This window comes from Bombus impatiens, unplaced genomic scaffold (assembly GCF_000188095.3).
Source record: "Bombus impatiens unplaced genomic scaffold, BIMP_2.2 scf_0114, whole genome shotgun sequence".
Taxonomy (NCBI): domain Eukaryota; kingdom Metazoa; phylum Arthropoda; class Insecta; order Hymenoptera; family Apidae; genus Bombus; species Bombus impatiens.
In genome coordinates this window covers 1355458-1367889 of record NT_176533.1, presented here as the reverse complement: position 1 = coordinate 1367889, position 12432 = coordinate 1355458, and the positions used below count along the sequence as shown (strand labels likewise).

The 12432-nt window shown below is 29.5% G+C and overlaps 2 protein-coding genes and 1 long non-coding RNA gene across 8 annotated transcripts in view; 2 read left to right on the top strand and 1 right to left on the bottom strand.

Annotated features, from left to right (window-relative positions):
- Positions 1–1364, top strand: part of LOC117151222 — a 2098-nt gene extending 734 nt beyond the window's left edge. Inside the window, exons 2-3 of the long non-coding RNA XR_004460984.1 lie at positions 415–1153; positions 1241–1364. This is a non-coding gene — a long non-coding RNA (uncharacterized LOC117151222). The remainder of the gene's footprint in view (positions 1–414; positions 1154–1240) is intronic.
- A 2554-nt stretch (positions 1365–3918) lies between these two features.
- LOC100743852 (SWI/SNF-related matrix-associated actin-dependent regulator of chromatin subfamily A containing DEAD/H box 1 homolog) lies at positions 3919–8675 on the bottom strand. Of its 3 annotated transcripts, none has more exons than XM_033318805.1 (13): positions 8265–8675; positions 8035–8162; positions 7636–7766; positions 7274–7455; positions 6983–7211; positions 6565–6898; positions 6218–6492; positions 5984–6121; positions 5570–5893; positions 5186–5487; positions 4900–5112; positions 4709–4815; positions 4493–4647 (listed from the first exon to the last, which is right to left on the bottom strand). In XM_033318805.1, exons 2-13 carry the CDS (start codon positions 8138–8140, stop codon positions 4493–4495), a joined length of 2496 nt encoding a protein of 831 aa, XP_033174696.1. In that variant the 5' UTR covers positions 8141–8162; positions 8265–8675. The 3 variants fall into 3 exon arrangements, with proteins under 3 accessions (XP_003486511.1, XP_033174696.1, XP_033174695.1); XM_033318804.1 differs by having other exon boundaries at positions 8273–8675; XM_003486463.3 differs by lacking the exon at positions 8265–8675 and having other exon boundaries at positions 3919–4647; positions 8035–8140.
- LOC100743735 (lysophospholipase D GDPD1) lies at positions 8114–12297 on the top strand. 4 transcript variants are annotated; one of them, XM_033318806.1, is made up of 7 exons: positions 8114–8250; positions 9456–9498; positions 10115–10296; positions 10366–10586; positions 10658–10791; positions 10857–10974; positions 11105–12297. In XM_033318806.1, the coding sequence occupies exons 2-7, from the start codon at positions 9482–9484 to the stop codon at positions 11228–11230; spliced, it is 798 nt and encodes a 265-aa protein (XP_033174697.1). In that variant the 5' UTR covers positions 8114–8250; positions 9456–9481; the 3' UTR covers positions 11231–12297. The 4 variants fall into 4 exon arrangements, with proteins under 4 accessions (XP_033174697.1, XP_024220693.1, XP_012236387.1 ...); XM_024364925.2 differs by lacking the exon at positions 8114–8250 and adding an exon at positions 9043–9366; XM_012380964.3 differs by lacking the exon at positions 8114–8250 and adding an exon at positions 9249–9385.
- The last annotated feature ends 135 nt before the right edge of the window (positions 12298–12432 follow it).

The window sequence follows — 12432 nt, the reverse complement described above, 5'->3', positions numbered from 1 at the left end:
TTCCTTTTTTTTTTTTTTTTTTTTTGGATACTTTATTTATAAGAAGCGTGGAGTACGCAGATATTGAATACTAAGAATATTTAAGAACAATCCATATTTTTATAATATGCTTTATTGGAATGTCTAATATCTAATCTGGTTTGGGTCACATAGTCACGAAAAGAGCAGAACTAATCTTGTTGCGTTCTGTCGATCGTAATCGTGTGTTTCTAGTAAAAAAAAATGATTCAAGTTTGGGCGAAGTATGAGAAAATCGTTATTGATGTGCGCGATTTCCTCGTTTCAACTTTGTACGAAATATTTTCTTGAAACAGTAGAAGTTTGTTTGTTAAAATAAGAGCAAGATTGTCGTATAAAAATTCTTCAATCATGTTTTATACTTGAATTAATTTTTTATTGCAATTTTTGTTATAGTCTTACCATCGATAAAACGGTACAATTTAATTTAATTCAATTCAACCACGGTCGATAGTAACGCAGTCAAATTTATCGCCGTAAATACTGATGGTATTAAAAATTGATGTGTGCACCTGGTGATTCGATTCGTGTGTAACGTAGAAAGATTAATAGAGAATCAATGTTTATCTGGATGGTTTAATTATGCAGTGAGTCGAACGATATATGACCGTTTACTTGTGATTGCAGACATTAATCAGTTAATCATGGAAGTTACAATGATTTACTTGCAGTTGTAAATCAATTAAATGGAAGTTTTCCTTTCGCGTGTATCAAAAGATAAATAATAGTACGAATGATAAATAATTATAATCTGTAGGTATAAGTACACGTTAAAACATCATTAATCAGTTTATCATACCATACACGATAATAATTTATAAACATGAGGATATAAATCGTAAAATAAGGATAAAGAACGTAAATCATCTGAGGAAGTTAGGAATACTGTTATTGTGGGATAAAATGGATATTGAGATTATTATTCGACGTTGTCCTAGAACTTTCAAGAAAAACACTCGATAAATGTGTCAACAAGCGCTGCTTGAACAATTAAATAACAAGTTCCATAAAGTAACCTCGATCATTATGTGCTCTAATGAACCGCCCTTCGTTCATTCTTATTTCCTTAGATTCGCAAACCAAATAAATAGAACGCAAGATATCAGAAGAAGAACAGTGAAATTGCTAGATCCGGGTAGGCATTTCCTTTAATCTTATCGCCTGATGAGCGACTTCTACAGAGACTACATATACATATGTGTTGTATATTTTTCTTTGTTAGTTGCCTGGTGAGCTTTAGTTTGACAAATCAGATGCCCGATACCCACGCCACCTACTACTGCTTTAAAAATAAATAAAACTGGATGCTGTCGCTATACAACACGAAAGAAGAGGTTAATCGCTGATTTGGCCAATGATAATCTTTCGAAAAGAATTAAAAAAGAATAGATTTACGACTATGACCAATCGTGTCAATGAAATAAGGGAATTAAACGTTATGCTCTTTATCTTTCTGCTCTGCGATGTATCCTTTATTAGAAATGTGAAGAACAACCAATGTGTTTATTAATAATCTACTGCAAATATGCGTGCTTTATTTTTAACTGTTTCAAGACGTTAGATACCACGTGGCTTTCATTCTGCTTCGGCATCGGTTCTATTACTTTAGTTTCTGTCTTTCGCTCTCTTTTTCTATCTTTTATTCGCCTCTCTATCTCTATCCTTCGCGTCTCCATCCCCACCACGAGCTTCATCCTCCACTACTCGGACTTCTACCTCTCACTGATAATGAAGGATGTTTCAATTGTCTCAGCCGAAGATTTTCAAATAATACAATTTTGAAAAGTTAGAATTATCTCATATGCCAAATTGTAGGTCCATAAATGGAAGAGACTAATTGCAAATGACAGAATTCCCAGTGAAAGTTTTCATCCGGATGATTAGCGATAGAATCGTAACAAAATTATGGAAACTTATCGACGTAATGTCACGGGAAAGAATGATTTGTCACGAGCATCATAGTGTTATTCTACGTCTCTGGATCGATAAAGATCTGCAAAAAAAAATAGCCACAAGAATGGCCCTCGTCTTAAAATTCAAGGTCACAATTTTTCTTATTGCATCGTATTCTTCTGATGAGGATAACAAATTTCAGAGGAACACGGTTCGTAACTCAACTGTCCTCTTGGAAAAAAAATGTTAAAGTTCCATTAGCTTTCGAACTTATTTTATATGTAATAATAATATTTACATTTTGCAGTCAAATACAAAGGAAATAGCATTTAGTGTCGCACGTAAATGCCCCAAAACCACGATTATAAATCCCATATCTTCTATTCTTCCTTTCTTGCTATTTAAGCAACCGGACTCACATTTCTATATCCCGGCCAAGTTTCTGAGCAAAATTGCGCCTTAAATTTAGATGATGAAAAAATTGGTAGGTCGGTCGATGATAATTCTCCATCTCACACTAGTCAACCAACCTATCAATTTTTGAATGAAATGATTGGATCATGGTGAATAGGATGCAGACTTGCTTCTCATCTGTGGCTTGCTCGTTCGCCAGTTCTGACACAAATGGCTTTTAGAAGTCGTGAAAGATATCGTTCATGGTTTGGGTAGATGAGTTACATCCGTTAAATAATTAGAACATCGGATTAAATATAGTTTTTATTGCCTAAAGTCAATGCGTAATATTGGATAGAAAATTGGCCGAAATATAGAATGTAAATAACGAGAAGAAAAGAAAGAGAAAAAGAAAGGAAGATATAGGATATGTAAAGATGCATCTGGCGTATGTACGTGCGATAACAGGTGCTATTCCTACATGTGACTGCAAAATGTAAACGCATTACAAATAAAGTTGAGTTGCGATCGATGGTTCCTTTAAGGCTTTGATCTCCGTGATGAGTACAATACGATGCAATAAGAACAAAAATTTGGCTTTGAATTACAAGACAAAGTTTAATTTTGCAGTTACTTTTTTGCAAATCAATACCGATCCAAAGTCGTAGAATAACATTGTGATGATCGTGATAGATTATTTTCAAATACCCCGTGTAACTGTAGATTCCGATCGTGGAAGTATACGATTTTCAATGTACGTCATAGATCATCGACATAGAAAGGTATTAGATGAACGCAAGATTTACTGCGACACCTATTGACTTCTTGAAGATGTTTGTATCGTATCCTGATAATATAATTATTGTGCAGATGTGTAAATTGTCCAACGATTTGACATCTTGTATAAAAAATATTAAATAATTTGTATCTCTATGCATCTGAATGTATTTGCATACCTATAACATCCTAAGAATTTTTCTTCTTCTATACAATTTGGGCAGTTACATTCTATAAGACTATTCGAAGAAGATCGATTTATTAAATATGAATGTATTTTAAGGATTGTCAATACATTTTTGGAATTGAGTTTTTGTGTATTTAATAATACACAAGAATAAAATTCATTTTTGACACTCTATAATACTCTATATTAATAGTGGTATTAAAATTTATGATGGATGTTATAATCGATCTTCAAGTAAAAAGACTCGATAGCTTCGTAATTTGAAAGATCAATGTGCGTCAAGATTAGAAAGATTAAAGTATCATTTATACATTATAATATAGACTATAATAACTCATTGTTTCTTAAAAATTGTAAATTGTTTAATTTTCGTAATTAAAAAAGATAAATAAAAGTAAATGAATGAATTGTATCTATTACTTTAAGTTTAAGGATAATTCTCTAATTAGTTAGTCGCGTAATTTAATAGTTATAATAACTACAAAGCATCTTGAAAATCCATATTTTGAAATATTTGCTTTTATTACCTTTAACATCTGATTGTAAATTCTTAATTTGTTTAACTATGTAATTTTACTAAGTTCTAGATTTTCGTTAAATTCGCTCAAGTATTAACGCGTGTATTACAAGATAATAAATTAAGTCTAAGGAAAGGTGTATAATATCTTTAATGATTTTGTACAAAGATCAAGTTCTTCATTCAGGAATGTGTGTACAGTAATATCAATTAGTCTGACACTGTTTACATTGTATCCCCTTTTTCTTACATCAACTTCTCTTTTATTCATTTTCTTCGGCTATTCACCATCAACTTGTGTTATTAGTAAATATTGTGCAGTCTTAACGATTCTCTTAAAGTTTACGCACAAAATATACCATTAAATATCAAAACATATCAGACAAAATATGTAAAAGTCACGAATGAATCTAAATACGTATATGCTCATATAAATAGAAGAATAATACAGCGCATATGCGATGTACCAATAAGGTTTCACAATTTACAAATAACGTCACTCAAAATCATGTGTGCATATTCAAATGTGCAATAATTAAATTTAAGAAATACGTACGATACATAACTGCAAGACTGACTTTTAATTTCCTTTTTTATCTGTTTTTTTTTCTTTCTATCCTCTGTGCAATCACAAAGACATATCATGTATATAAAAATGATGTTAAATTTTCTGCTAATACAAAATAGGTTCAAACAAAAGATTATCTTTAAAATTCTATATGACAATTTTCTTCATTATCCAATAACCCATTACTTGTTCTCCCATTCTTCATTGGAGACAGCGATAACGATTTATTGTGATCCAGCCCTAACGTCATCTTAAGTAACTTTAATACACTTTTTTTGTCCGTGCTTTCATTCTCTGTGAACAAATTCCATGCATAATATTGGATTATAAAGTGGGCAAAATTTATAGCACTTACCTTCTTCACCAGTAATCTGTTGTTCAAGATGTAATTTATCCTGAGCTATTTCGTATATGCCTTCTTCTATAGTAGCTTCGCTTAATAATCTAATTATACTAACTGGTCTAAAAATAGTGTCAGATATATTTATAGAGCATACATTTATTTATATTTTTTCAAAGGACATAAATTAGTGATAAAAAGCATACCTTTTCTGACCTACTCTATGACAGCGATCCTCTGCTTGCTTATCATTATAAGGATTAAAGTCAATATCGTGAATTATAACAGTATCAGCAGCAGTTAAATTGATCCCCAAGCCTCCAGCTTTCGTAGATAGTAAAAATATGAATATACTTTCATCCTCCATATACTGATTTATTAAATACTGTCTATCTGTTACTGGTGTGCTTCCATCTAATCTGTTTCCATATTCACATAAAAGAGTAATAATAATGAAAAATATAAAAGATAAAAAGTACAAGTAACACAAACCTTAAGTACGTTCGTCCTCTAATAGTTAAATATTCTTCTAAAATATCTAATATCATGGTGAACTGACTGAAAATTAATACTCGGTGCCCTTCTTCCTTCAGCTTTGGTAGTAACTCGTCCAATATCTTTAACTTTCCAGCTTCTGAAATTAGTTCTTGAGGTAAGCCCAATCCAGCTAAGCTTTTGTACGTTCTTGTTAATTGATTTATTTGATAATCTGACATCCACTGTAAATCTTCAAATACGTAATCTGGGTTTTTCTGCTTATATGAATGTTCCTTTGCTAATCTATTTGATATTACCTAACACAAAATTGTGAATTATTAAAATTACATGTTATAAATTCATTCGTAATAAATGTAAGAAAGGTAACTGCAAAAATACTTTTAATTTGGACTCGTTGTAATAGTCTCGTACTAAAAGAGGATGATTAGCTAATTTTCTCAGCTGCATCATCATTCCAATACCATTAACCTCAGTGCTTTGATCAGCCTCAGCTGAAAATTCAGCAACTAAATTAGTATACATCTTTCGCTGCTTCTCTATCATTGGACACTTAATCACGCGCTCGGTTTTTTCTGGTAAATCTCGAAGGACTTCGGCTTTCAATCGGCGAAGCACAAACGGTCTCATGATTTGCTTCGCATTTTTCACTTGTTCTTGTTCAAACAATGGCTGTTCACTATTTTTCTTAACTGATGGAACTTTCTATAATGTAATACTCATTGTTACATAGTATTTAACTTTCTTTAAAATTATTATTATCATTAGCTATTACTATTACCATATTGAACTTACGGGATTCTTTGAAAATAAACTCTTCAGATCAGCTTGTTTGCCAGCAAACAGTGAAGGCATCACAAATATTAAAAGCGACATCAATTCCAATAAATTGTTTTGCAAAGGGGTACCCGTTAACAAAATTCGATGTTTAGCCTACGGAATAATCGATAATTTGGTTCATGTAAAAAAGAGTACATGCAAAAAAATGTAAAAAAGTGTTATGTAAAAATGCGATGAGGGAACACATACATTAATTCTAACTAGGTTTTCGTATCTGATAGTACCCATATTCTTCAACATATGAGCTTCATCGAAAACAACATAATGAATAGGCATAACACGAAACAATCTTCGTTCTTCCGGTGTACTGCTAATTAAATTATATGTAGTTAATAATACGTCAACATCATCCAAATCACCATTTCGCCAACCTAATCTCATCTCTTTTCGTTCTTCCTGAGAACCATAATATTGTACAACTTTCAAACCGGGCGACCATCTCTCCAACTCATTGTTCCAATTTTCTACAAGGATAAAATAAAAACGGATTACAAACAAAATAATATAGGCCAAAGCAACCTATAATGTGTATCTACCCATCGTAGAACTAGGAACGACGATTAAATGTGGTCCATCTTTCTCATCTCTGAGGCCAGCCTCTTTCAAATATGTAAGAAAAGCTATTACTTGCACTGTTTTTCCCAAACCCATTTCATCCGCAAGTATACCGTTAACATTTTGAGTGTGCATCACAGCAAGCCAATTTAATCCAACCATCTGATATGGAGCTAATTTTAAATTTGAGGATAATCTCTTGGGTTGACTTGTGATAGCCGATGCTCTTGCAGCCACAGCTCTTTCAATATTTGTAGACAAACGGAGGCATTTTTTCATGAGAGCTTCTACTGCATGTCTGGTAGCTAGCAATTCCTGTTTCATTATAATATATAATTTATTTTAATAACATTGCAAATAAAAACTAAAAATTTTACAATTTTTTTTTGAGCTGCTTACCTGAGCTGAATTCAAAAGCTCTGTATCTAGATATTTATTGTTCTGGAACTTTTGAACTAAGTCTCTCCAATCTTCAAATGGCCTTGCTTCTTTGATAGCATTTGCTTTCTTTTGAGAACATTGAGACATTAACAGTAATTCTGATATAAGAGCATTTTGCATAAATTCTAAGACTGCTTTCTTATCAGCTGTAAGCTCATTAGATATTTCCATATCTGAATCTTCATCACTATAAACATTTGAAAATAAATGCTAAAATTAATGGAACATACCAAATCTCTAGATGCATACCTATCAAACACTTTATCTTTAAAGGTTGCTTCATCTGAATCGATGTCTACATCTTCTTCGTTATTCAATTTTCGTTTTTTTTTCTTATTGGTTCTAGAAGGTTCTTTAGCAGTCCTCTTCCTACTATTTCTAGTATCTTCATCACCTTCGTCACTATTCCAATTTATGTTATTGGATATGTCCTACATAATAATGGAAAATTAAATTCTCATTCAGCATAAGATGATTTGCTATTAGAATAAAAAAATACCCATATACTTCGAACAAACTTAATTTCATTATCATCAACACTTTATAATTGAGCAAATACTTTATTATAAAACATTAGTAATATAAAGCTATCATATGATATATATATATACCTTATCTGTATGATCTAAAGAGCTTATTTTTTTAACAGGACTCCCTGCATCGCTGTCACTGTCTTCAATTACATTGACTGCCTTACGCCGAAATTGTATCTTAGATCCCATCAAATTACTGTCATCATCCGCTAAATAAAAACACTGTGATTATTTACTCACAGTTACATTGGAATACAAATATTAATAACATTGTCATCATCAACTAATATGTGTAAAGTGTATTTTTCTAATTTCTTAATTTTTACATTCAAATAAAATTATAATTAATTAAAAATAATGATTAAAAATATATAATAATCATATATAGGAAATTATTCTTCAATAACATAACAACAAAAGATGGACACCGACTGTATTGACCTAAAAATTGAAATTCGTGAATAAATAGACTCTTACACATGTTCAACGGTTTCAGTTGTTTCTTCTGGAATCGAAATTGTCGTAAGTTTCCCGAAAGGCTTGGACTACTCGCATCTGTTTTCGGTGAATTCGAATCCGACATCTCGTTAAACGAATGAGAGACGCTGGCGAAAACACATTTTTGTAAAGGCAGCTTTTAAACTTGTTTGACAGGTGCATTCGTAAAAGCTCCGAGAGATAGATGCCCAACAGGTTAATATAATTACCTATTTACCTGTAATTCCTCTTATTTCGCTTCCGAATTTCTTAATGACTATATAATTTCCTTCATACCCTTTTATTATTTCTTATCTTCCAGAAATCAAAACGAAAAGAATACAAAAAGAGAATAATTATGCTTACTAGAACTTATAAAAAGTGTAATTCATAAATCAGAATACTGTATAAATGAAATTAATTTTGATTAAAAGTTAATGTAATGATGATCGATCGCGTGATATTTTTCTACGAAATAATACAATATCCTTTTAGAAAATATGCAACAGTTGAAATCAAAATGAGATTTATAATTACTCTGAAAATTCTATATCACGGCGGTAAGAACTTGTTCAACGAAAATTACACCTAGGTTCAATTTCTCTATAGTCTTTGGATAATGAAATAAGGGAAAAAAGAAATTTGATATTACATCATTTTATGTATGTGGAAATTTTAATAAAAAATTACTCAAAACGATGGTCAATTACGCAATATATTTCTATTAAATATTAATACAATTTCTTTTGGGAAAATATAACATATAAATATTAAAATTAATTTTATAATTGTACCAAAAGTTCTCTATTTCACGAAAGATTCCTCTATTTACAAGAATTTATTCAACAAAAAATAAATCTACACTTTGTTTCTAGTTTTATACTCATTAAATGAAAAAATAGAATGAAACAAGAATTTGATAATATATAGCTTTATTTGTATATATAACTAAAAAAAAAGGAAGGTATAACTAACGTGGAAATTTTTCATATAATTTCACCCAAAGGATTTTATAATTACAACGTTTACAATTGTCAAGTATACAGTAAAGGCTATGATATAGCAGAATTGATTATGGAATTCTCATTTGACTTCTGTTGGTGACTTGTCACTTGAAACGTTCATTTACATGTTAATCACAACATTATATGTTAATAACGACATGCTCCGATATGCTACACGAATAAAAAATAATAGACAAATATAAAATGTTGTTGTATACGTTGGTAGGAGGTTATATGTTAACGTCAATAATACTTTTTAAATATCCAACGTTATTACATAAAAAGAAACAAGTGAAATTTATGTGCCAGCATATCAGTCACAGAGGGGGTGTGTTTTGAAATTTTTGGTGATTAGATAATTAAGATCATTACATACATAGGAAAGATATATATACTAATAAAAAAATAATTTTGCAGGGGCAGGTGAAGGCTATGAAAACACAATGCATGCTTTTAAACGGTTAGTTAAAATTCTTACTCACTACTAGACTGTGGTTTTTTATGTATTTATGATAAATTTTAATGTGCGTTAAAAATCCAGTACATGTCATATACAAAAGTATGTAAAATATTCAAAATAAAGTGCTCATCATAATTTTTAGTGGGCGAAACAAATTATTATCTAAGTTCCAATTCTTTAATTCTTTTCATAAAAATATGAAATTACATAAAAATCCACAGTCTACAAATCTACTCATCATCTTAAGTGTGCAGCACAAAGAATTATTAAATTAACAGATATTTATCTAAAAATAGTTCTCTAAATTATTTTTTCTGGTTATACAAAAATTCACAAAAATATTTGTACACTTATGGAAACTTTTTATGAATGTATTATGTTTTGTATGTTATACAAAACATTTGAAATGTCATTTTTATTTACATTGTTAAATTGGTTTCAAATTTTGTCAATACAATTATCATAGCCATGTCTTGTTATGAATGTTACTAATGAAATTTCAACACATTTCATATAACACATATTATATACATATAAAACTTTTCTATGGTAAGTGTTCAAATAATTCTATGAGTTACTGCATATAACACTTTATGAAAATGTAATTTTATTCCAGAGCTGTAGCAATTGGTACACAAATGTTAGAATTGGATTGCCATTTAACAAAAGATGGAGAAGTAGTTGTATGTCATGACCATAATCTTTTACGTAGTACAGGCACAAATAAAAGTATTTCAGAAGTAAATTACAAAGATCTACCTCTATTGAAACCACGTCTTCCAATAGATTTTGATCCAGGTATGCTTAAACAGTTTTTAAAAAAATTACATTTTTGAATAAAATGATTTAGAAACTGTAGTTTAACAGATGTAGAATATATTGGCACAGAGAAGGAGGAAGATAGAAGATTTGCTTTATTGAAAGAAGTATTTGAAGCATTCCCTAATATACCAATTAATATTGATATTAAAGTTAACAGTGATGAACTTATAACCAAAGTATCTAATTTAATAAAGGAATATAATCGGGAGGAGTATACTGTATGGGGAAACTTTAATGATGACATAACACAGAAATGTTATAAGACGGTACCTAGTTTTTATAGTACAATATTTGTATACTAACATAATAATATTAATTTCAATTATTTTTTCTACAGAATCCTAATATAAATTTGTTATTTTCCATGAGACGTGTAACTCTGTTGATAGTTTTCTTATACACTGGTTTATTACCATTTATACCTCTAAAGGAAACACATTTAGAGATATTTCTACCTTCCATTTATTTAAGGTATTCTAAACATTTTATTCAGTATTGAATCTAATCTAGTTTCTCTCAATATTACATTATTATAGATGCAAAGGAAGTCCAAGTATAAAATTCTTACCCTTGGAAAAAATAATTATAAGGACTATTAATGTATTACTAATGAGGAAGTGCTTATTTAATCATTTAAGAACTCGAGGAATACATGTAAGTTAACGACTGTTTAGTTTAAATCTGGAAATATAATTCAGATTAAAAACAGTGCTGTTAGTAATAAGTATATGTTGACAAAATTTTTATTTATAGCATATAAAAATATTTAAATACGTTTTTATAGATCTATTTTTGGGTCTTAAATGAAGAAGAAGAATTTAAGAAAGCTTTTGATCTTGGAGCTACTGGTGTAATGACAGATTATCCTACAAAATTAAAATTATTTTTAAATAATTGTTCTATCGAATAAGACGCTAAATGCAATGAATGAGAATGATACTAATATATAAGATATATATAATATGTAAGATATTTATTGATGTACTTCTGAGAAGTACATGTACATGCTGTTATAAGTGAAGAATGTGTTGAACTTTTATTTGATAGGCATGTATTACTTACAGATTATGAAAAAAGATATTTCTATTGCTTATTGTATACTAACAAAAGGAAGTAAGAGCAGCTTGTTTCAAAAACTTGTACATACATAAGGCAGATAAAAATAAGTTTCAAGAAAATGAATAGTGACATATTAGTAAAATACAATGAGAAAAATAACTATAAAATGTGTGGACAAAGACACTTTTCGAAAAAAACATTCTAAAAAGATTTTCTGACGCATTCAAATATATTCGATATTTCAATTATATTCAAAATAGAAAGTTCACAAAGTTCGATAATCTAGTCTAAAAAAGTATTTTATAAAACCATTATCATAGATTTTTATATATTGAAAACTGATACACAAAACATGTTTGATTATTACAGCTACGTTAAGTCGCATTTATTACATAATTGTATTATTATAGTATTTTGTATGTACTAAAGCAAACAAATTGCAATTCACAGTCATTAGTAATAGGAATGCAAATATTATTAATAATATCGCACACATAAAGTTTAATTATTTATATAAGCTTTATTGCAACATATCTTTGAGTATAAAGATCAAGAAACTGATAAATAACTTACATACTTCTATATAAAATACTCCTTTAATTCGCTCGCGTATTTATATTCATCAAGAAGCTGATAGAAAATTAAAAAAGGATATATTTACATGTATGAGGGTACATAAATAATATACTCTATACATATATGCATTACAGGTACATTAATGGAATATAACATTGAGTATGATCTGCAATACTAGACAATTATAAAATGTAAAAGGAATCATATTCGTTATTTGATCACGAATGAGTGATAACCAGTTTAACAGAACTAATTACATTTCATTATATTTATTTGTTATATAATTACTCAAATTATACATTTTTCTCTATTAGTATTACTAGTATCATATAACTGTCTTAATTATGGTTTCAAAAATACTGCAAACAGTTCTTAATCTCAACTTGTATAGAGAGCAAATTTATATTATGCATAAATACGTGTACTTTTATATTTGGAATAAATTCTAACAATATTTGTAAGTTGCAATTTTATAAT